Here is a 25,105-nt window from a genome sequence, read left to right on the forward strand (position 1 = left end):
TGCCATCAGCAATCCCATCAGAAAAATCAGAGCAGCAGTGTAGATAACAGCTTTTGTCGATTCTCTCACACATATGAAATACACACCACATAATTCTTCTGCATCAGTGCAGACACACAAGCAGATTTTGCAGCATATCAATCAGCATTCCTAAGACATGCTGAAGGTTCATGATAGATTAACTTTTAGGAGTGCTAGGTACATTAACAGCACAACTTTCAGCGGTCATCTGTTTCAATAAAGAAGTGCAACTGCTTGTTAAAAGCTAAAGAAACATACTTGACATCTTCAAACTTCTTGGTTATGACTGAACCAACAGAGGAAAATGCAGCAGAAGCCTTCTGACCTGCCTGAGACAGGGTTTCTGATGTTTTCTTGTACCTGTGTTCAAAGAAAATTAAGTTTGTCATTTTCATATGACGTAAGGAACTTAGTGTACATTACGTTTGTTTCAAACCCAGAAGTACTTTTCAACTTTTAGGTGGAGTAGACAAGCCACTTGAGAAGCTATTTTGAATTCCTGCAGTCCCTTCTGGCTATGGCATCTCTACAACCTCAGATTTCAAATCAGGTTCACCAATATACATCTACCACCCCACCCACATGATCTGCTGCTATTGTAGGGACTTCCAAAAACAAAGAACCACCACACGAACAGAAACAACAACAGATGTTATTTTTGGTACCAACTGTCTAAAATTTGTACTGAGTGGTTTTGTAAAAAAAAAACTCTTCAGCAGAAGAGATCTTGTAAGTAAGATGTACTCTGGACTACAAGGTAAAGGTTTTGTTTTGCTAGAATATTGTGACATTGTACTCTTCCTGCATGAGCTACGTTTACAACATTTTCTCAGGTCAGAAAAGAAGAATATTCTGCTGGACGTGGGACACATAGATATCTCTGCAGTGGTTATCTCAGTTCTGTTAGTCAAGTATATTAGAATTGCCCATATTACAGGGGTAATTTTTCATGAGATGATACAGCTAGTAGGGTTGGCTATGGCCTCCATGGAGGAAACCTATGATGATTTCTGCAGGTTCACTTTAGTACAGCTTAACACCTACACTCAGCTTGTTTCACAAGAGTCGAGCATTTAGATGTATGAGTTGCATAGTTTTCACCTCAACAGCTGAGACAGACTACCATCAGGAAGCAGTACATACGCTGCAGTTGACGTAACATCTTGCCAGCTTTTGGTGATATTCTGCTTTAGTTCCTGTAAAGAGTTAATTCCCAGCTTTCTCTTGATTTCTGCTAGATGCTTCTCTTTGGCAGCTAGCACTTGTGAGAGTGTCTGGATTTCCTCTTCCACCTATTGCAGCAGAGATAAGAGAACTGAGTTAATAAGTGATCTGCACAGCCATTAAACTAGGTATTTATAAAAACATCTACTGGACATCAGTTATGGAAGGGATAATGTGTTTTTAGCCCTGCCTGACCATTGTTTCCAACTGCTAAAATGGAAATCCTGCAGTTTGTTAGTCAGAAAGCAGTCTACTTGCAGCTAGCTCTATCAGTTCAATACACACAAAGCAACAGGTAGCTCTGAAAGACTGTACGGTTAGAAATCAGTACCTTTTGACAGCACTGGCCTATGGAGCATGAAGATTAGTGAAACCTGGGACAGCTGCCAAGCCTATATGCTCCTTCCACGTTGGAAGTATGCCAGTTCACAAGCAGCACAAGGAAGCTCAGAGCATCTGCTCCACACAGGTTTGTCTCCTTGCTTGACAAAATTTGGGGAGGAAGTGGGGGAGGAGGGAATGGAAACAGTGGCAGACTGAGCAGTTTCAAGTAAAATAATAAATTTAAAAAAACCCACATCATACACCACACCAAAACTTGTTTGGTAACTAGAAGAAACCATTGTGTGTGCGCTCACTTTCTCATTTACATAAATTGCCAAATGAGTCTCTGAGAAACATGACCAGAGCATGGTTAGACACGTCACAGTTTTACAGTGCTAATCAGTAGGCTGTACAGGTGTGACAAAAGCCAAAAGGCACGCATCCATCCCTACCACACTGGACCACACTACCGTAGGACGTCAGGCTGCTCGTTGGTTTAAGTCCCCCTGGAGGAATGCCGATAACCTCAGGGTACCCTGCTTTTGGATACCTCTGAAAATCAGCATGATACACCTTGCTAGGACTGCATTTCCTCCACAGTCTTCAATTATTTCAGCTTGAATAACACTCAGAACTACTAAAAACAAGGCTGTACTGAATGCAGCTGTATGTTTACTTTACAGCTAATGTTGGTATGCCAAATGTAAGCTTAAGTTTGCAAGGAGCTACAAAGGGGGGAAAAAAAAACACTCCATGAAGCTTGACTTTGACAACATTTTAAATGTAATTAGCAGGCTTGGATATTTGGCGGACCCTCAACAAGTACTATTTCTGTTGCTTTTAATTTTTCTGCTACTATAAATCCTGGACAAAAATAGATACATGATTAGCCATCATCAAAGCAGTGTACACAGAGCATCCTTCATGAAAACAAGAGTTTTAAATCATACTACATCAGTTGAGACAATATTTGGTTTTGCTTCAAATAATTTTCCCTTTAGCAGCCTTGTTTATCTGCTTCTCACATAAGGAGAAAAACATTACACACTTACAGATTCTGTGTGCTGTATGCTAAATACTTCTAGCTTAATTCCCCATAGGTTTAACTAGATGTTCTCTTTAACAACTTCCTTTTCTCATTACTCCCCATGCTGCAACACAGAAGAATCCTGCACCCAGATTCAGAAGGAATACAAGGAGCACTGACTGCGCATTCACAGACATCATTACATCAGATTTTCATTCTAACAACCAGTTGAAGAACTACTTGCAAGAGATTTACCTTGGCAAGCTCTTTTCTTAGCTCATTCTGTTCTTCTTCTGAGAGAGTTTCTGACATGCCAACTGTAGCAGCAGCATCCTCTCCGACCTCGGGTATAGAGTCAGTTCTCAGCAGCCCTAGTGGTGAATAAACCATTAAAAGCCAGATCAAAATGTGCTGCCCAGACAGCAGATGGATGTACAGCAGCTGATGTACAGCCCTTTTATGCCAGAGCATAATAAAGACTAATGAGAGGACATCAGAGTCCCATTCCACAAGCACTATCATCATAGAATCATAAAAAGGTTTGGGTTGGTAGGGACCCTTTAGATCATCTCATTCCAACCCCCTGCTATAGGCAGGGATGCCTTCCTCCAGACCAGGTTGCTCAAAGCCCCATATCCAGCCTGGCCTTGAATGCTTCCAGGGAGGGGGCATTGCCTTGCCAGGCAATTTGTTCCATTGTCTCACCACCCTCCCAGTAAAGAATTTCTTCCTGATATGTAGTCTAAATCTATCCTCTTCTACTTTAAAACCATTTCCCCTTGTCCTGTTGCTACATGCCCTTCTAAAAAGTCCCTCCCCCTCTCTTCTCACTGAAACAAGATCTGCCATAGACAAAACCAAGTTCAGCAGCAGTGAGAAAAGGATTACACCACAAGTAGGAACTCCTCCCTTATATCCTGCGCAACTTTCTGTCCTTTGTGTGTGCCTTTTCCTTCTCCCCTTCCAAATCCAGAAACCAAAACTCTGCCAGTCCCTTCTGTATGAAACACCCCTGTGGTGCTTCACAGCTTCAGGCAAAGGAGGGAGAACAATATCCTTTCCATCACTGATGTGCTCAGTTCACAGTTTGTTTGCTTCTACTCTTAGTCCTCTTCTTACAGCAATTACAACATTATAGAAGTTCCCAAACTGGAAGTGACCCACAAGGCCCATCGAGTCCAACCGCCTCCTATATCTGAGATTGTTGTCCAAATGCTTCTTGCATTGTGACAGCTCGGGGCTGTGCCCACTGCCCTGTGCAGCCCGTTCCATGCCCACCGCCCTCTGGTGCACAACCTGTCCCTAACCCCCACCCGCTCCTCCCCTCACACAGCTCCATGCCGTTCCCTCGGGCCCTGTCGCTGTCACACAGAGCAGAGCTCAGCGCTGCCCATCCGCTCCCTGTGAGGAGCTGCAGCCGCCATCAGGCCTCTCCTCAGCTCCTCTGCACAGAGCACACAAGTAAAGCAGTGAACAACAGAAGATTCCCCATTCTGTGGCTTTGCAGTTGATACTTAAGTAGTAGATTACTTCACCACAACGAAGTAATCCTACACTCATTTGCAGAAGACCAATCTGCAGAAAGACGGCATCCCAGAACTACCACTCTACGCGAGTCTTAAAATACAACAAATTAAACTAAGGGGAATATTTTGTTTGTAGGCATAGAGACACATAGAGACACACTCCTGTGTGCAGGAGTGCGTGTGAGAGCAGTAGATCAGGCCTGGAGCAGTTGGGCACGGCTCTCCTGCTCACAGCAGCCTGGCACTGCAGTGCTACGGGTAACCTGAGAACAATTGCCTTCTCTATCCTTTCATACAGTTCAAAGCAGACATTCATTCAGACAAGCCGAGGACACATTATTTAACATTCCCTTACTAATCACTACAGTAATTAACCAGATGCAATTGCACTCTCATTTCAGCAGCTTCTGATGGCACTGCATGATGCTATTTGGCTTGGGAATCCAACAACTCATTAACGAGCAATGAGACCATTACTCTGATTTCCTTGTAAGACTTGATATCAAATAGATATATCACAATCAAGTCAAAAAGTCTGTAAAAAATGATTCTGCAAGGTTGTGTATCTACAAAATACTCCCAGCAGATAGCAGCTGTAAAGTCTATAAAATAACAAGCCTTCTTGATAGTTACTGAACTCCAGTAGAGCTCAATTTCCACAGATTATTTCCCATATGTTTTCTACGTGTATTGGTACAAAGAATAATTCTGCTCTGTGCTACATGGGCAGACGTTCCTAAGAGGCGAGTCAGCTGCAGTTACTGATGGGGGAGCACAAAATTAGTATCGTGTTTTCCCAGAGATTTACGCCTGCCTTACACCAACATAACTGCCTACAGGTTTCCCAATTATTTTCTAGCAGAAGCTTAAGGGGAGGGAAAAAAGGGTTCGAGTCCAATGTCTACATCAAAGCACAGCACTACAACCCTGAACACAAATGATTACAGCTCTTCTACATATAAATTATCTGTTTGTGGGACGTGAACATATTTCCTTTTCTTACCATCAAGCTGTTAAGAATGCCATAACTTTTTACCTGATTGTTATCTATGCTATTAATTACATATGCTCAACTAAAGGAAGAAATTTAAGTTGCATTTATTCCCTATGCTGGCATTTGACTGCCAACTTACCCTAAGCCTGCAGTCCTTTCGGGAGCTACAGAGCTTGCCCTTTCACAACCAAACCACAGAAGCTCTTCAGGCACTAAAGAGCACACTGGCTGTGGAGCATTAGCACATCCCGCTGAGAGGTTGCTCAATCTCATTAGGAAGAGTCATCTGGATTAGCTCACCAAAAATAGATGAAGTGAATTCAGCAGCAGCAAAACGTGCTGGATCATCTCCCGCATCAATAGCTTGTTTTGGGAATACACCCTACCTCTGGAAGACTGGTATATTAATGCAGTTTATGCTGCTTGTTGCAGCACATCCCCAAACTTGAGATTCAACACTGAGAAGCAAAACGTTAAGAAGCAGGAAGAGATCTCTATACTCATGGATTCTTCAGGAAGGTGGGAAATCACTGCTACTGAGACTCCTCCACACCTCACCCAGTTCATCTCATCACACCTTCTCCTTCTTGCTCTCTGTCCCCCTCCCACTTCTCCTGTCTATCTATCCAGCCACCTATGCTCTCATTACCAATCACCTCTACACTTGTTTTACTCCCATTCCTCACTTCAATACTCGCAGGACGCAGTGCATCTGCACCACTGGAAGGCAGTGCTTTACTTTCATTTTTATTTGACAGCTCTTTACTTTGGAGTTGCAAAATGGAAATACTTATCCTGTATTGGGAAAACCTGCATAGTTTTAAGGTCGGTTTTTAGGTGTCTCTATTTCTTAAGACTGACATATTATTACAAAAGTTTACTAAATCTAGTTAAATTAATCAAATAGAGTCACTGAGAATTTAATTGGTTAAGTCTTATACAAATCAGCAGCAGTCAGGAAAATAGAATCCAAGCCCACATCGTTCTTCCACAGTAGACAAAGCATTCAGCTTACACTCAGGTTCTGGTCTGGGGTTTGCTTTGTTTTTCTTCAGAGCAAGTTTGTTACTTATCCTGACCTAAAGTACCACCACTTCTTGGCCTGAATTTGGAGATAAGCAGTACATACAAGCCATTTAAGGAATCACTGGTCAGTTCAGATGAGCAGCAGCCTTTGGGGTGGGGAAGGGTAAGCCTTTCCAAAGCCTATGTTCAGGCAGACGCAGGCTGTGCTAACATACTCAAGATGAGTGCCTGATCATCACTACGCAGCAGGCAAAGGTACTTCCTAGAGCTCAGAAGAACAAGCTATTGGAATGATCCTGAATTTCTGAGACTTGAATAATGTGACTACAGAGTGTATTAATTTCACAATACGTAAGATCAAATTTGAAGTACAACCCATTTGTCTCAGTGACAAAAGCAGATTTTCTTTTGCCAGCTTGGGCTTCTCCCAGACAAAGATCAAAGTGAAAACTGCAAAGGTTGGTGCTTACTGCAATACATGAGAACCACATACAGAGGACAGCCGCTGCCCCCCTAGAGGAGGGGTGAGATGCAGAGCTGACTGCAGCTCCTCGGCACTCTGTAGCTCATGTAGGTCATGCAAAGGTTTGGCTTCATTCAAGCAGTGGCTTCTCAGAGGACACACTTTAAAATTTTGAAGAGCAAGACCACAAAGAAGAAGAAGAAAAAAGCTAAGCTTTCTGTATTTGCAATTACCCTGGAGAGCCAGGAACTGGAAAATAATGGGCAGCAGCATGGTAGAAAGATGGCAAAAAGCAGACGAGGCTGCACCAGGAGGCACGGTGCTGGCTACGTGCACACCAGGTTACCTGCTGGAAGCAGGTCGGGGTTAGCACCAAGCTCCTGCAGCACAGCGTGCAACAGCCACTGGCAAGTACACCAAGTGAGTGCACGGGTAAGATGGACAGCATTTCAAATGCTAGGTGGAACAGAACCCAGGTTTTAGAAAGCATTTCTGGCAGTCGGGTCATTTTTTTATACCAAGGTGGCAGCAATAAAGTAACTTCAGAGCTCTGGACAGCTTCAGCATGCAATTCCTGCACTTTCCCCTTCCAAAAAACAAACAAACAAACAAACAACCACATTAAAATTAAAATCTAACAGTCAAACTAGTCTGGCTACATCGATCTTGCAGATATTGCCCTTCTGTTGCTAATTTTACTGCCAAGTTTGTTTGCCCTAGAATTGCCTTTCTACAGAGCTGAAAAAAATCAGCTAAAGCTGGTAAATGAGACATGACCTACAGGACATACCGAAGCTAACAGATCACCACAGTTACCAGCAGGACTTTGACCTTCATTTAATCTATCTTTCAGCCAAATCACGTTTCTACAGATCTCAGCCACCAGAGCTTCCCACACGAAGTTGTTAAAAAGAGGTTACCAGACTTGGTCAGCGTTGGTGACCCAGGTGGAGTAAGGTTTATGCCCGGTGAAAGGTAAAGGTAGTTTCTGTCCACTCCTGCATTGAAATCAAAGGGCGACTTGTAATCCTCGTACAGATCCATGCCAGGAAGCTCAGAGAGTATTGCCACCCTCTGCTTCTGCTGAAGGAGGCATCTTCTCTTTGGGCGGCCACACCAGAGCACGGGGCTTTCTTCGCCCCTCGTTTCTTCACCCGGCTCTCACTGTACCTCCTCATCAAATTTGGCCAACACCTCTCTTAAATTCGATGCAGCCGTCCAGAAAGTGATTTCTGAACCAAGTCGTAGCTTCTGCTGTTTACACAGCACAAAACTGAGTTCCTGTCAATTTATAACCGGAGCTGGACTCAAACAGACCGTGCCTTTAACAAACAGCCACGGTGTGCTGCTCCCAGGCTCCTGGAGAAGCCTTCCTCCTTCCTGCAGGACTGCATCACCAATTTTCAATCATTTAAATAAAAGAAGGTCAGCTGACAGCGGCTACACCAGGATCTCCTTAATCTTCTAGGACACAAAAAGATTACCCGCGGTAATCTATCCTATATACCATCTGTGTAGGACTTTTTCCTCTGATTAATGGAAAATTCTGCCCACGTAGCTCTGCTTCCCCAGCTGTTCCCAGTGGTGCAGCAACCAGCAGCCAAATCCAGTCCCACTGCCCAGCATCCCTCTGCAGGGCGAGTCTGAAGGTGACAGCAATCGCCTCCAACGGCTGCACTGAGATCTGCCTGCTTTTTTTTTTTTAAGGAAAGAGCTGATGTGCATTATGGTATTCGCCCACGAGGCTGAACATACCCAGGTATGAGACGTGTTTTGGGTTGGTTTTTTTTTTTCTTTTCTTAAAATAAATAGAAACACACTGCCCTGTGCCCTTGGAGCTGCAGTCGCTCGTAGCAGCCAGCTGTATGCCACGAACTGGTAACACTGGGACACATGGCCACGATGAAATCTGTTTGTTTTGACACGTATACTGTGAAGAAAGACCAACTTGCACAAGCCATCTGACTTCGTGCTATCAATTTCAAGATCCAGGCCGTGGAAGCAGAAGTTCTTACTTAAGAGAGGCACTTAGCCCAGTTTTGCAGCTCTTCGCTACTTTTTCCCCCTAAGGTCAGCTCCTTCCACTGCAAACACAGCTCCACTAACAAGACAGGGCGCCTTCACAGCTAAGCAGTTTCCTTCACTGAGCTCTCCCAGCTCTACCTTTTGTGCCTGGCCTCTGAACCGCAGCCTGCACACACAGGAGTACAATCAGCTGTAAGCTAATCTTCCCCCCTCCGCCTCCAAAAGTGACATTGTAGGGCAGATCTGACCAGAGCCATTCCGCCACTCTCTGCACAGCCATAAAAGCAAAGGAGCGCTGCCGCATACTCAACTCAATGTGATCCTGAGGGATACCAGAAGGAAGCACGCCGCTTGAGTTTTAACTCCTCCTTTCCACCGCAGGAGCAGACCTCCGGGCTAATTAAAGAGCAGTTCTTTTGGCTGCAGACCTACATTGGTTTCTGGAGCAGGCAACCTGCAGTCTCCTAACAATGAGAGTACAGAGCCGTGAATACAGATCTCTGCTATTTCCCAAATCCACTCAAAAGAAAAGAATATGATGTCCCTCTGCATTGCCGACATGTGACTTAAGCACCAGCCAGAAGCATCAGTACATTTATCTGACAAAGGTCAAAGCTCTGGTCACAGATTCTGGCTTAAGCATCCAGAAACGGTAGAGAAGAGCACCATAGCAGCAACAGTCATAGGCTGCTAACCAAACACATCAACATGAAGAGCTACCAACACTGCTTTGCTTCACACTATCCTGCACAAAAGCTCAGGCAGGAGCTGTGCTAACTGGATTAGACAAATGAGAAGTTATTAGATGTGGCAAGGTGGAAAAGCTGAATGTTATCAGCTGTCATTCTCCTGACACAGAAAGCATGAAGGTGAGTTTACTACCTACAATTTAACCACCCCAGAGAATCATTCATTGTAAACTAATCAATGCTAGCATATTATGACTGTTAGAAATAGCTACTGAAGGAAAAAGAACCTCTAATGGAGATTCATGCATGCACACTAACAACCAGGAATACCACTTCCTGGCCAAGGGCATTTAATAAGAGTCTATACTTACATTCTTGTCACTTACAGGAAACTCCCTGCATTGCTTTTTAATGAACGGTATGAGGATAAACAATCTGGCACTCGCCCTGTGTCTTCACTGCACCAAAGTTGGTTTCATATCCCTACTGACATCCAGATCGACAGCCTCAGATCACTGATATGGGCATCCATTATACCACAGACAGAAGCGTGTATGAGCCAAACTCTACCATTCACCAGCACTGTAAACAAAGATGAGTCCAAGGCATTGCCCATCACTACACTGTCACTTCAGGTTTCAGGGAAAGTTTGACACGTTACATATCTTAGCTTCCAGGTCAAAGACTGAATTCTTTCACCCTGGCTTATGCACAGGGGAATCTGGCTTTGCTCAGATTAAGCTAGTTTACGGTGGCCATACAGCTAGGTTGCTAGAGCAGCACCCAAACAAGCCACCTAGATATTTCCCATCAGCCTCCCACTGGACATGCTCGAAGAGTGGGCACATGAGAATCTAATGAGGTTTAACAACGCCAAGTGCAAGGTGATGCACTTCAGTCGAGGCAACCTCCAATAGGTCTGAAGACTGGGAGAAGAAGTCATTGAGAGCAGCCATGCCGAGAAGTAACTGGGGGTCCTGATGGACAAAAAGCTGGACTCAAGGCAGCAGAGTGCTCTTGTAGCCCAGAAGGCCAACTGTATCCTGGGCTGCATCAGAAGAGGGGTGGGTCAACAGTACAAGGGCAGTGATTGTCCCTCTCTACTGCATCCTTGTGAGGCCCCATCTGGAGTACTGTGTCCAATCCTGGAGCCCCCAGCACAAGAAGGGTGTTGAGGTGTTGGAGTGGGTCCAGAGGAGTGCCACAAAGATTATCAAAGGGCTGGATCACCTCTCCTATGAAGAAAGGTAGAGGGAGTTGGGCTTGTCTAACTTGGAGAAGAAAAAGCTCTGGGGAATCCTCATCGTGGCCTCCCAGTAATTGAAGGGAGCATATAAACAAGAGGGGGATTGACTTTTGAAATGATCCGATAGCAATAGGACAAGGGGGAATGGCTTTAAGCTGAAAGAGGGTAGATTCAGGTTAGATGCTACAAATAAATTTTTTTACTCAGAGAGTGGTGAGGCATGGGAACAGGTTGCTCTGAGAAGCTGTGGATGCCCTATCTCAGGAGGTATTCAAGGCCAGGTTAGATGGGTTCCTGGGCAGCCTGATCAGCAAATCTGCCCATGACAGAGGGGTTGGAACTAGATGATCTTTAACACCCCCTCCAACTTATGCCATTCTATGATTCTTTGCTCAGAAGCACAAGCCAGTTTAGCTGCAAGGAGAACTGCATTCCTGCACAGTACAAGACTGCATCCACGCTTCCAGGCCAGGGACAGCACAACTTTCAGGCTACCTGCCATTCCCAACTCCCCACTTCAGGGAAGGCAAATACTCCCCTGTCAGCCACAGGAGCCTGCTTGTTCCTCCACTCCTTCCCCAGTGCAGCCAGGAATGCGGAGCAGAGCACGACTGCTTGCAGAGCTGGGCCCTGCTAGCTCTCATCTTGGTGCCTCTAGACATAGAGCATTAAGCTTTTGGACAAGGTTACTAGCTCACCACACTCTAAGCACTGCTAGACAGTGGCAAATTCCCCTTATTCTGCAGCCTTTCTCAAGTGTCCTTCCATGACCAAAACATCCTATTGCACAGCCTTCCTCCCTCTCACTCCTCAAGGTAATTCACAGCACACTGAGCTAGCTCAAGATGAATTGAGGCCACAAAGCCATACCCCATTAGATGTACCTCCTGGTGCAATCGTATGCGTTTCAGAGCTGTAAGAGGGTAAGTACAGACATAAGTTATGAGGCTTAGAGCAGTTATTCTGCATGCTCAAATATCTTTGCTGTTTGCCTTGCATATCAAGTCCACTTCTTACAGTTGTACCTAGATATTAATGCAACTGTCAGCTGCCAAGCCCGTACCTGAGGAGTGCAAGACACCTGCACCACAGACAGGAAACAATTAGGTTTTGCTCACTACACAAGAAATTAAAACTGAAAATGTTGCTGTGGGTACTTCTGCTGCTTCAGAACTTAGACTTCTTTGTCCTTAACAAGACAGGATAAGGAAGCAGTTGGCACTTCAGGCATCTACACCACGTTAGACATTCAGAAGACTGGCACCAAGGTAGATTACTTCTGTCAAGGACGCTTGAACCAATTACTGACAAATTCGACTGAACGTTACAAAGTGGCTCGAAAAGGCTCAGCAAGGCATTACCACCAGGCTTCCCACCATTAACCATATTGTAATCTGCTCTTTCAAGGTTCGAGTGCCTTTGAAGCTTTCTCCTGTAACTACAGAGCAGCAACTTAGCAGATTGTGCGGGTCATTAATCATGTGAGAGGGGAGGGAACTTTCTGCACAGCTAGGAGAGCTGTTAAGACTGTGTAAACACTGCTAACCGGCCCGCTCATTGTCAGGCACTGTTCCTTCTGATAGCACCGGCTACCCAGTGCTACAGCTTCCCAAGGCTCAGCCCAAGGCTACCCAGCAACAAGTTCAGTAAAGTAATAATGTTAAAGCATTTTATCTTGGTGATGACTAAGTAAGGCTAAGGCATTATAGCAGTCTTGCAGATAAACTGCTTTTACATGCTTAGGCCTTCCTTGAAGGAAAACTATTTATTTACACGTGGAAAAAGTTACATCCTCCTTTCCCTGAAGAAACCAAATCCCGCCCATTTCCTACCTTTGTGTACTCTGTAAGCACAGCTGTGAAATATGCATCAGAGCCCACATTTTGGGCAAGCCTAGCATGACTTTAACACTTGGGTCTGCAAGGAAAGGAGGGTGGGGTGGAGGGGCAAAGGGGCAAAGAGCATCATCAGAGAAGGGAAAGATGAGCTGGCTTTATGGGGAGCAGAGCAAGAGAGATTATCTCCTATTTCAACGATGACTGCCTACTCAGCTTGCAGCTGGTTTCAATTCACTACTCCTGCACTCTGCAGACAGCCAAAACCGCAAGGAGACTTTTTAGTACCAGCAACCAGGGTAAAGATTTCCAATAAGGTCTTCCCTTGCCTCCATCTCTCCCAGGTGGGTCTCAATGAGGCAGCAAATAAGGCTTCTGTCCACACTTGAGATGAGTTTTGCAGGGCCTAAGCCATTTTTAAGAGCTAAAAAGCCACTTAAGAATCCTAAGCCAATCTAGGCTCTAAAGCATAGATTTGATCTTCAAAGCCTTACCAGTTTACAGAGAATAGGTGCCTTTCAGCACCTGATCCGAGGCTTTAAAACTGCTCTAGGATACAAAGATGCCACGAAGCAGTAAGACAAAGCCAAACAGTAAGCAAGCCTTTAGTTGGTACATTCATGCCCAGGTTGGACATTAGGAAAAATGCCTTTTCCGAAAGAGTGTTCAGGCATTGGAACGGGCTGCCCAGGGAGGTGGTGGGGTCACCATCCCTGGGGGTATTCAGGAAACATTCAGATGTTGTACTAAGGAACATGGTTTAGCAGAGGAATACTGGTGCCAGGTGAATGGTTGGACTGGATGACCTTGGAGGTCTTTTCCAATCTCGGTGATTCTAAGATACTGATTTCTACACTTTGCTCTCTCGCCTTCATTTAAAGGTCACTTCATGACACAGATGGCGTTGCAGAGCTATAGCAGCTGTTGAATAGTAACAGCCCAGACTTCTACAGCCCTATTAGTAGAGGCCAGCAGATTGATTTAGAGGTTTAGGGATTTGCTGTCTTCTAGCAGAGTCCAACTCTCCACCACCACACCAATTTCAATACTTAACCCTGCCCTGAAGACTTCCTCTGGACCAGACCTTCATGCAATAGCACTAACAGGGTTCTTTGTATAGAAACATCTCCAACATTGTCCTGGAAGTAAACTGTCTTCGTTCACTCATATTAAAAACAAAGAAAAAAAACACATTAGGATGATCAGTATCCTCCCAAGATGTACCATCCTGCAACACGGACACTGGTGAGTTCAGGATTACTGGGTTGCTGGTGGTGTTTTTTTTTTTCTTAAAGCAGAGTTTCAGCCCACGGCATCTCCAACAGCTGAGGCATGTCTTGCAGCAGCAGCACTTCTCATCTCTCTTCCTCCCAATCCAATTATGAACTCAGACTAATTTCCGGAGATGTTGTGAAGGAGTAGATTCACATTTCAGCATGTTTTGCAGCCACACGAGCTAGTATCACAATAAGATCCATAGCCTTTTTGTATCAGATAGAAGACTGCATTCGCAAAGCTTCTCCACAACCTTTTGAGGCCACCTCCTCCAAGATTTATAAGGTTTTTATTAGGGAGAAATCCCTGCCTCATTGCAAGGCTGCATCTGAAGCAGAGGTCGGAAGTAACCCACCTGCCCACTCCAGCAATAAAAGGTGAGAAGCATTTCCAATCTACAGGAATAGTCCAGGCCCACAGCAGCAGCACCCCCAGATCAGCCATCAGGTAGGGCACTGCATCGCCTTTGGAGACATCGGACCAAACTGAAAGCAGAAACATTTCCAAATAAGATCAAGTCAGAATACTGCCAGGAGGAATTTGTATTTAGTTATTTCACTTCAGCTGGTGATTCCAGCTCTGCGGCCATTCTCCAGAGACTCCAATCCCTGTTCAGAGACTGAAACAGGAAAAAGCTTCAGGAAGATACTGTTGAGCTGCAGCTCGATGACAGTTAAGTGGTTAGGAAGAAAAGAGGCCACAGTGCAGAACAGGACTGTTTTAAACAAAGTTTGAGTCTGTTATTTCTCAATCTAATTAAAAGCTTTACTAAAGTGAGTTTGATTGGAATGATTCCCAGCTCTCTCAGAAGACAGCTCTGATCTCATGGGCTCTTAAGTCCTCTTCCAGCTACACACCAACGCTTCTGCTTCCAAAAAGAACTCCACGAAAAGTTCAGTGCCAACCTCACACTATCGTGTCTGACCACAAGTTAAGCTGAATCACGTAGTAAGTAAGTTGAAAAGATCGTCACCAGAAAAGCACCATCTCCAGTGTTGCTTCTTAGTAGCACCAGCAAACACTTTTTCAGCGCTTGGGGTATGGACTGACTCCCACTATGTATTTACCAAGCTCACACCTGGATTTTGCACAGTGCAAAGATGTAAACTCCACACTAAGAAGGAAAGAAGCACAACGGGTGACAGTACCTGAAGCACCTGTGCAATCAAGCAGTGCACAGGTGTATGCAAACAACAAGGGTTAGGAGAAGTCTACCAAACGTACTTTGGCAAGCATAGCAACAAGTGAGCATATCAGTTCTGAGCTTCGTATTAGAAACAGAGAGACTCCACATCCACAGCTCAGACCCCAGCCATAGAGACCCGGTTTGGTGGGATCCCACAGCATCTAGAGCATCATTTCAGTATGCTCACAGCGAGCACAGCTCCCTCACACAGCCTGGCCCTGTGCGAGCAGCCAGCCAGCTCAGTGCATTTGCAAGTGCACGCTGTACTGTGGCAGGCAGCTATGTGCTGGGAGGTGTTATCATCCACATGAAGATGATGGCTGTACAAAGTCACAGCCTATGAGAAAGGATGGGAACACTGGTGCCATGCACTGGGGGAAACAAAGGCCTCCACCTCGTCAGATGGGTTCGCTAACACCCATCAGCTGACATAATTCAGTAGAATTCTCTCCTATTTTCTAAACAGAGGCATGGACAGAAGTTTCATAGAACACCTGGAACTTCCACATCTCCCCAGTGTGCAGGAAAGTGATGTGACTGATGTAAGTACGGGACATGTACAACAGCAGACTACTTTGATTTCAGTTTGGAGTACGTAGGCAGAAGGTACCTGACCAGCCTAGTTCAGCCTGGTTCTGGAAGCAGCAGCCTGTATTTACATAAAGGGCCTAACTTACACTTTGTTCAGCATCCCCCAGTTCTTCTTGTCATAGTCTCCTAGCAAACATCCTTGGTCCAGACAAAAGCTGCTATGAGAACATTCAGTAGGAGACACAGTAGGCAACGTTTAGGTATCGTCATCCCTTGCAACCTCACTGCACATTTGATGGGTCTTAATAGAAGCATCACTTGAACACTGCTGTTACACACAGAGCTCAATGGCATCCATAACAGAGCCTCTACCAGGGTTTTTTTTTTTTTTTATACCTTTCATCTTCTCTGTCTAATCCCCTTATTGCATTACCCTATCTTCCTCCAGAGCTGGCTTAAAACAGATAACGATGTATCACAGTACAGCTGACAGTACTTGACATAAAACTATCAAAACAAATAAGGGAAATCATAAAGTTATTGTATTCACCTGTTTTCTACTCCCTTCAGAGGGTTTACCTAACCAAACTTAAGATTTAAACTTCTGAAATCCAACAAGTGAAATCCAGTTATTTTTACTGCATAAAGCTTCAAGTTCATAGAATGGCCTGGGTTGAAAAGGACCACAATGATCATCGAGTTTCAGACCCCCTGCTATGTGCACGGTCGCCAACCCACCAGACCAGGCTGGCTGCCCTGGTCAATGCCTATAACATCAGTAACAGCAAGCAACAAGCTGTATAGAAATTCTATTAACATTTCTGCTATCATTTTGTCTGAGGCGATAGCGTTAAGTGCCCAGGAAATTGTAAAACCATCCTAGCCAGCAGCTGAAGTACAATATATCCCACATATATGTTTTACACATGCTCCAGAATCTCTCAGGATATAGGAACACACACCAGATCTAATGATTCCCTTCACCAAGCAGTCAAATCACATCTTCAGCCCTGTAATGCTTTCTGCCACAAACCCTCCAGGAACCAGCCTTTCCACTAGGTACACAAGGACAGGCAACAGACACAGAGCCAGTTATACAGCGTGGTCATACCAAAGAGCCTATACAGAAGACAAGCCCGTATTGCTAATTTACATTTCTCACCCAGCACAGAGTACCAGTGAGCCCCACCACCCAGATGTAAGAGATAACACAGCAACACTAACACTGCGCCAAGAGATTGCCTGCACTGCCTCTGTACTTCTACACAGCCATTCACTATCACTGGATATAACTGGATGACCCTCCTTAGAGAACACTAATTTGTGCTGTTCTCTTTGCAACAAGTCCAGGATTTTATGAGCTACCCATGCAAACATGGACTGCTTGAAGCACCTCACTCCAGCAAGGCTTTGGCTGCTGCCTGCCCGTATAGTACACAGCACACGCAGCCAGGCCGCACAAATTCCTGTAGTGCTTCCAGCCTGCTTTGGAGCAACAGTTTTTACTGGCAAAGAGTCACAGAATCATCAAGACTGGAAAAGACCTCCAAGATCACCCAGTCCAACTGTCCACCTATCACCAATACTTCCCACTAAATCATATCCCTCAGTACAACAACTGTTTCTTGAATGCCTCCAGGGTCAGTGACTTCAAGACCCCCACTGGCAGCCTGTTCCAGCATCTGACCACTCTTTCCAAGAATGGGGAGGCCGAACCCTCACCTCATCACAGTCTCCCTTCAGGTAGTTGTAGAGAACTCTGCCCCAAGCCTGTAGCATTGCCTGGGGTTGTTGTGGCCAAAGCACAGGACCCAGCACTTGGTCTTGTTGAACTTCATCACGCTGGCCTCAGCCCAGTGATCCAGCCTGTCCAGATCCCTCTGTAGGGCCTCGCTACCCCCTGGAAGACTGACACTTCCAGCCAACTTGGTGTCATCTGCAAACTTACTGAGGGTGCACTCAATGCCCTCATCCAGGTCATCAATATAGATAATGGACAGGAGACAGACCCCAATACCAACCCCTGGGGAATACCACTCATGAGCGGTCATCAGCTGAGTTTAATTCCATTCACCACCACTCTCCGGGCCCAGATCACCAGCCAGTTCTTTACCCAGCAAAGAGTATCTGTCCAAGCCACAGGCTGCCAGTTTCTCCAGAAGAATACTGCAGGAGATAGTGTCACAGGCTTTGCTGAAGTCTAGGTAGACTACATCAACAGCCTTTCCCTCATCCACCAGGCGGGTCACTCAATCATAGAAGGAGACCAAGGTGGTCAAGCAGGACCTGCCTTTCATGAACTCATGCTGGCTAGGCCTGATCCTCTGGTTGTCCCACACATGCCGTGTGATCTCCCTCAAAACGATCTGCTCCATAACCTTTCCTGGTACCAACGCCAGGGTGTCAGGTGTGTAGCTCCCCGTATCCTCCTTATGACCCTTCTTGTAAATGGGCGTCACGCTGGCAAGCCTCTAATCCTCTGGAATCCCTCCAGTTGACCAGGAATGCTGACAGATGATGGAAAGTGGCTGGGTAATCACCTCCACCAGCTCCCTCAGCATCCTTGGGTGGATCTCATCCAACACCATGGACTTGTGGCACTCAAATGGAGTAGCAGGTCTCCAACTGTTTCCACTTGAACCGTGGATGGTTTATTCTGCTCCCTATCCAAGACTTCCAGGTTAGCGGATAGAGTACCCCAAGTCCTTGTCATGGCTTCTGCCACTGCTGCTCATTGCTTATGCTCAAAATACGGGGCTTAAATAATTCTGCACTACTCTTAATCTTATTAAGAAAACAAGAAAGAACCCCATAACTGTGCACGCAATAAGCTGGGAAGAATTCAGTCACAAAAGCAGCAGGTCTATGCAGGGATCTCTTTGGCTTTGCTTTTTCATTGTTATTTTGTTTAAATATAATGCAGTTAATGCATCTACCTTTGAAGTAATATTACCACTGAAGTTTCCATTACATTAATAAGTGCTCTGAGATTTTATGATTGATATGCCCTTGAATGACTTTTAATGCTGCTTGAGCTGAATAAATCCTGTTAAGAGACATTTGCTCTCACTCCAAGTCAGACTAGGACAATCAATTAAATGAAATGGTTAGCTGACAGAGATATTACTGTCACATGAATCAGACAGCCATAAAACAGCGACTGCTCCAACAGCACAGGAAGACAAAGAGAAGGGTCAAGAAACCTTGTCTGGAAATGATTTCACATCAAGTGGGAAAGCTTTTAAGGATTTCTATGTCCTAGAAGAACTTGAGTATCCCTTTTCTGATACCTGGTTTTGGACAGAAGATACCACTTTTCACCTCTGGGTGACATTATAGGCAATTTATATTTGCTTTTTCACAATCTACCTAGGAAACACCTTCAGATTACTGATCTCAAGCCTCAAGATTTCCAAGCAATATTCTCATATTCATAAATAACATAGTTCTGTCCCCATCTACTGCATTAAAATAACATCGTTGGTGTTCAGTTTTCCTAACTATCAACGTACTTGGATAAGGCCATCTCTAGGCTCCTTACTTATACTCCCCCAGAGCATTAAGTAGAACAAGCTAAACCATTTATTTTACTGACACACGAGAGCCTCACAGTATTTCAGCTTGACGTGAACATCACTACACACCCTAAAATACAGCTTTTCACAACTAACTGTGGCTTAGCATCACTTCCTACCACACAAGCTCACCCATCACATGCTCCATTTCACAGTACTAAATATAAAAAAAATACTACTCTCACTCACTTGAGGTACAGCCGTGCTACAGTCTGAGCGATCAATTTTCTGCTTAATGGATTAGTCTAGTAAACTTTTCAACCCTTATGCTTCGGGAGTGGTCTAATTGATAGCCAGTGGAAAGGCTTCCAGAATGACAAGAACACATGATAGATGCATGCCAGACAGGCACTGGGGAAGTCCCAGGGGAAGAGGAAGACAAGGGCTCACTGCAGGTCGTGTCAGGGACAAACACAGCAGGCACAACACCCAGACTGTCACACAGCTCACAGGAGACATCCCAACACTCCAGCTTTAGCTGGAACCCTCACCACCTTGCTCCAGGCTCCCAGTATTGTCCAAAGCAATCTACACAAGCTAGAAATCAAGCTGCCACTGCGCTGGGAGGCAGGGAAGAAAATGAGCTAAAATGAGAAGGAGCTTGGCCACAGCAGCGCTGTTTGCCAATCCATTCCCCACACATGACCATCTTGGGACCAGTATTGCAGGGCTGGATGCAACAGAAACTGAAGGAAATACAAAAAGCATCTGTACCATTCACTGCATATAAGACAGCAAGCTTGAGACTGAGTCTCCAATTCCCTTTCCTTGATATCAAATCCTCTCTAAAACAAAGCTGTGGTTTCGTGCTCTGTGCCCCACAAATGGCTTTTGAGGAGATGCAGGACAGCAGGACAGGTGCTTTAAAACCTCAAGGCTCAAAGCTAAGCACACTGCCGAAAACAGCTTGTCTGTCTTCTGCCAAGAGGGTGACATCTGGCAGCGGGAAAGTCAATATTTAATTGAGGCTCCTTCCCCAGCGCTGCGAAATAGGCTGGGGATGCTCCACATCTCTGGCAGCGCTCCAGCTGCTCAGAGCTGATCTTCAGGGACCACCTCACCCAGGTCCAGCAGTGCTATGGGGACGGCAGACAGCAGTTCCTAACTCGCTCCTGCGCACTGCAGCCTGTCTGCACTCAGATGTCGGAAAATAACCGCGGGAGACGAGTCTCAAGCTGTCATGATCAACAGGTCTCATTTATTAGGCACATTGGTATTGTATTTATACAGTAGGTAATGAGCTTATACATATTGCAAAAGCATAGCTCAGGATTGGCGGATTATGCATTACTTCATCTTGACCTTTGTGGTTAGCCTTGTGGTTACTGTTTCTTCATTGCTGTAGATATGCATCCTGTATTCCATCTACCCGAGTAGCCGTCCTTGCCTCTAGTTACATACTTTCTTTTATTGTTTCACGAGTGGCATTCCATCGTGGCCCTTGTCACGTAGCCACTCTGTGTACAGGTTCTCCACACTTCCCCCGTTTTCTTTCTGGGCAACAAAACCGGCAAAGCTACTGGAGATCAGTCTGGCAATCATTCCCTGCAGACATTGAAGAATACAGGGTAGCAGAAGCAATGCTAACAAAACAATGCTAATGATTATTGAGGCGTACTCGACGAGGTTTCGCAGCCAGGGCCCAAGGCCCAACCCTTTGAGCCATGCATCAAAACCGAGGTCCCGCTCCTCTCGCAGCTGACTAGTCAAGGCACGTAATGTGGCCAGTTGCTTAACCACAACCGGGTTGTTCGTAGTCCATGTAAGTGGCAGCGGGAAAGTCCAAGCAATGGCCGTTATCCTAAAGGGTGTTCATTGGTAAGGACAAGGCCTAATTGAGCCAACACGTCTCTACCTATAAGGCAGGATACTGTGGGCGGAAGCAGGGCTAGTGAAAACACAGCTGTGGCTCTTCGGCCGTCTATTTCTACCGCGAGCATGGGAGTCCGGCTTGCTAACGTCACTCCTCCAACCCCGGTCACTGTGGTAGTGGACGATTGAAGTGGCCATTCCGACGGCCATTCTCCTGGGGTAATGATCGATGTATCTGCGCCCGTGTCCAATAATCCTGTCAGAATAATGCTCTGATTTCGGTAGTACAATGTGCATGGTTTCTTTGGGCGATCTGACAGGTCAATAGTGAGCAGAGTTAGTCCCCCAGTCGAACCGAATCCTTTTTGCTCTCTCGGTTCCTGCTTTAGGGGTATCATCCCTTTCGTTAGTTGCGGCAGCGGAACTAGCTGAGCTATCCGTTGCCCCTTGTTAATCCTTATTGGCGGGTAAGGGGTATGCACCATAACCATAATTTCTCCTTGGTAGTCCGCATCTATGACCCCGGGCAAGACAAATAGTCCTAACATGCTGGCTGATGATCTTCCGAGCAGCAGCCCTCCCACCGCTTGTCCATTTATCATAACAGGGCCAAACAGTCCGGTAGCAATTCGGTGGGGTTGATTAGATAAGATGGTAATGTCTATTGAGGCTGCTACGTCCAAGCCGAGGCTCCCGCTTGTGGCAGGCTGGGGTTGTTGCTGCCGGGGGCGTTCGATGTTGCAGCTGCTACTTGTGTCCGGGCGCGGCTGCTGTTCGCGCTGCTCCTCGCGTTTCCCGACTTTCGGCGGCAGGCGTTGGCATTGTGGGTGTTCGATTGACACTTGCCGCACCAGACCCCATCTGCTTGGCATTCACGGCGGATGTGTCCGACATTCCCACAGCGAAAGCACTTCATGCGGGGGTTGCCGCGTGGGTGGGGGCCAGTGGAGACGGTAGCTTGGAGGGGCGCAAGGGCTGCTAACACCTGGGTCTGAGCTGACCTTGATTGTTCCTGCAATGCTCTGGCCTGCTCCCGTAACCCATCCCCAATCTTCTGCAGGGCATTCACTAGGAAAGCCTGGGTCCCCGAGGGGACCGTAGCAGCCTTTTCCAGCAACTCCGGGATCGACCAATCCCCAGGCAGGGTATTGACAAGGGACCGAGTATTCGAGTTCCCATTCTGAAGCACACACTGCTTAAGCAATGCCCCCTGCATGTACTCTGGTACGCTAGCCTTTTTAATTGCATCCATAACCTTATCCACAAAATCACCCAACGGCTCTTCCCGCCCCTGTCGTATCCCCATGTAAATAGGTGTACCTCCAGGAGCCTTTATCTTGTCCATAGCCCGTCTGGCTACAGCCATTATTTCTCGGGAAACATCAGGTCCCGAAATTGCCTGTGCCTCTATCCGAGTCCATGCCCCGAGACCCATCAACTGTTCTATTGTTATGCCTGCCAGAGGGTCTCCCGGACCCCTCTGCACTGCTGCCGATATTGCAGCTTCCTGCTGCCAGTGTGCGTTAAACAATATTAGTTGATGGGGGGTGTAAATTAATCTAGCTATGCCTCTAATATCGGCCGGGAGTAGTATATGCGCACTGAATAAATATTCCATCATCTGTCTAGCCGGCTCACTGGTTACCCCATATGTCCCCACTGTAGCCCGTAGTTGGGACAGCATTTTCCAATCTAAAGTTCGAATTTCTCCTTGTAACCCGCCCTGCTGCGTGGGAGTATAGACAACTGGGAACGCAAGATTTTCAGTCACTGCCTGCACAAGCTCATTATCTCCGTCCTCCATCCCATGTTTTGCTAATGTGGTCCACAACTCCCGTCTCTCCCTGGCTATAGCCTCCGCAAGGTCAGACTCGGCACCGGGAACCGACCCGGAACCATCTAATGCTGATGGCCCTAAAACCCGACGCGGGGGTGCCTCCACAGGCTCTGCGGTTGACTGAGCCTGCACTCCATTTGCGGATGCGGGGGGAGCAGCGGGTAGCATAACCATGCGAAAGGAGGGGGGGTTTGGAGTGTTATCCCAGATCAACCCATAATCTTTGTTCTTTTCTTGAGCTGCCTGCGCTCCCTGCGCAGCCCTCTTCTCCGCCTGACCCATCAACAACTCGTTATGCACTGCCTTCCACAACTTACTCATCCTTTTTGCTACCTTGTCATCTTCCAACACCAACTCCCAAAGCTTATCCCCATACCGTCGCCACTCATCTAGCGTGTGTACTAAGTGAGGGTTAGCGAAAAACCCGTGTGATACTGCATGACTCAGCAGGGCAGGGAGCTCCTTCTCTAAGTCTACTCCCCGGAATTGCCTCTTTCTCAGAAAGGCAGTGAATAAATCATATGCTGCTTGCCTGTCCATCCTTACCTACGTCAGCGCTGTTGCAGCCCCCCAAGCTTCGGCAGCACGTATCGGTTGAGCCCACCGCTGTGGTCGCCCAAGGCGCGGAGTCCAATATTTCACTCTTTCGCCGTCCGTCTAGCTGCGGGACCCGAACCCAACGCAGTCTCCGTTCGTGGCAGCCAAAGTTCCCCGGTCTGTATCACGTCGGGGTCGCCATTTGTCGGAAAATAACCGCGGGAGACGAGTCTCAAGCTGTCATGATCAACAGGTCTCATTTATTAGGCACATTGGTATTGTATTTATACAGTAGGTAATGAGCTTATACATATTGCAAAAGCATAGCTCAGGATTGGCGGATTATGCATTACTTCATCTTGACCTTTGTGGTTAGCCTTGTGGTTACTGTTTCTTCATTGCTGTAGATATGCATCCTGTATTCCATCTACCCGAGTAGCCGTCCTTGCCTCTAGTTACATACTTTCTTTTATTGTTTCACGAGTGGCATTCCATCGTGGCCCTTGTCACGTAGCCACTCTGTGTACAGGTTCTCCACACTCAGACATAAAGCTCAGCTTTGTAAACAGTAATCAGAGTGCTAGGAAGAATCAGCGGGTTGGCCAACAGCAATGATTAGCTTCAGGCAGGAGATCTCTGCTGCTTCTCAATACTCTGAAGTCCTTAAAGCACTCGCAAAACATCTGAAGTGTGCTGAAATACATCAAGTGTATCCAGCCCTTCAAATGCCACGCTGCAACATGTGTGTAGTCTGAGAACAGCTGAAGAGAGGGCTGAGTAGGACTGTTTTCTGCTCAGCTTCAGACTCCTATTAGCTTAAAGTACTTTAGAAATAAATAAACAAGCAAAACAGATGTGAACAACAACCCTCATGCACACAGGCAAAACGCGCTGATTCTCCATGCTAAGTTACAACTACAAAGCATTACCTAGAAAGTTCCTCCTTCAAGGTTTTTCTCGTCAGCTGGGATCAGTGCCAAGCACAGAGGAAACGACTGAAGACACCAACATCAGCCCAAGTCACTTCCCTCGGTGCATTGTTCAACTACATCCCAAGCTTAGGGGTCTCTGACAAAACTCCACCCCCCTCTAGCTGCTACAGAAGGGAAAGCAGAACAGAAGTCTGCCTTTCTGCCACTTCTAACCTCTCCCACCACCCACAGCGAGCTGCTGCCCAGCCTTTGCAATCCTGTAACGTAGCATTGCCATTGCTTGAGAGTGGAGACCCTGTGGTTCACAGCCATCACTGGAGATCCACAGCTGGACCAAACCAGATTTCAGTGGTAACAAACATGGCAAAGAAATTATAACTAACATATATAAAGGCACTGCATACTGTAAATTTACATGTAACAGAGCACGAAGTCCAACGAGGGGAAAAGCAAGAGTAAAAGCATGTTAGCAAACACATGAAAAGGACTCCAGCGGATCCTCAAGCGAGGAAGAAGTCATCAAGTTCCTCCCAGCAGAAGTGTCACAGAACTGCCATTGTGCCACACGAACAACGTGCTCTTAGTAGCCCTGCCACCACCAAGATGACATGACCAGCCTTAGGCGGTGGGTGGAAGGATGAGGGTAACACCTGGAGAAGGTGGAGAAACTAAATACGCATATAAGGCCATTAGTTTTATTATAATTAGTACTTCATCTGCATAAGTAGTCCTTCTGTAGTAATAATTGGATCTAAACTAGTAATTATTCTCTAATTAAAGTTTCAATTACAGTTACAATAATTATTGGTGCATACATAATGTACACACACGTGTGCTTCCTCTTTGCCTTGGAAGCTTTTAAGCACAGCACACATTTCCTGCGCCGGTGGCAGGCCAGACATACAGAGACAGTTCCGTCTGCTACTGTCTGTGGCACAGCATCTTACTGCAAAAGACCTCAGCTGTGCAGATGCTCACAGCTCAGCCCAGCCAGTCAGCACCCCAGGACGCTTCCTGCTT

The 25,105-nt window shown here is 46.2% G+C and overlaps 1 protein-coding gene across 14 annotated transcripts in view; it reads right to left on the reverse strand.

Annotated features, from left to right (window-relative positions):
• Positions 1–25,105, reverse strand: part of TPD52 (tumor protein D52) — a 119,071-nt gene that overhangs the window by 83,452 nt on the left and 10,514 nt on the right. For 7 of the 14 annotated variants that reach the window (XM_040686935.1, XM_040686933.1, NM_001079754.2 and 4 more), the window contains exons 2-4: positions 2,852–2,967; positions 1,165–1,313; positions 280–381 (exon numbers count right to left, since the gene is read on the reverse strand). In XM_040686935.1, coding sequence (XP_040542869.1) covers positions 280–381; positions 1,165–1,313; positions 2,852–2,967 — 367 coding nt within the window. Of the gene's footprint in view, positions 1–279; positions 382–1,164; positions 1,314–2,851; positions 2,968–7,525; positions 7,850–14,030; positions 23,412–25,105 lie in introns of those variants that run through there. The other 7 variants (XM_046926560.1, XM_015282828.4, XM_015282826.3 and 4 more) reach the window with 4 other exon arrangements.

This window comes from Gallus gallus, chromosome 2 (genome assembly GCF_016699485.2).
Source record: "Gallus gallus isolate bGalGal1 chromosome 2, bGalGal1.mat.broiler.GRCg7b, whole genome shotgun sequence".
Taxonomy (NCBI): domain Eukaryota; kingdom Metazoa; phylum Chordata; class Aves; order Galliformes; family Phasianidae; genus Gallus; species Gallus gallus.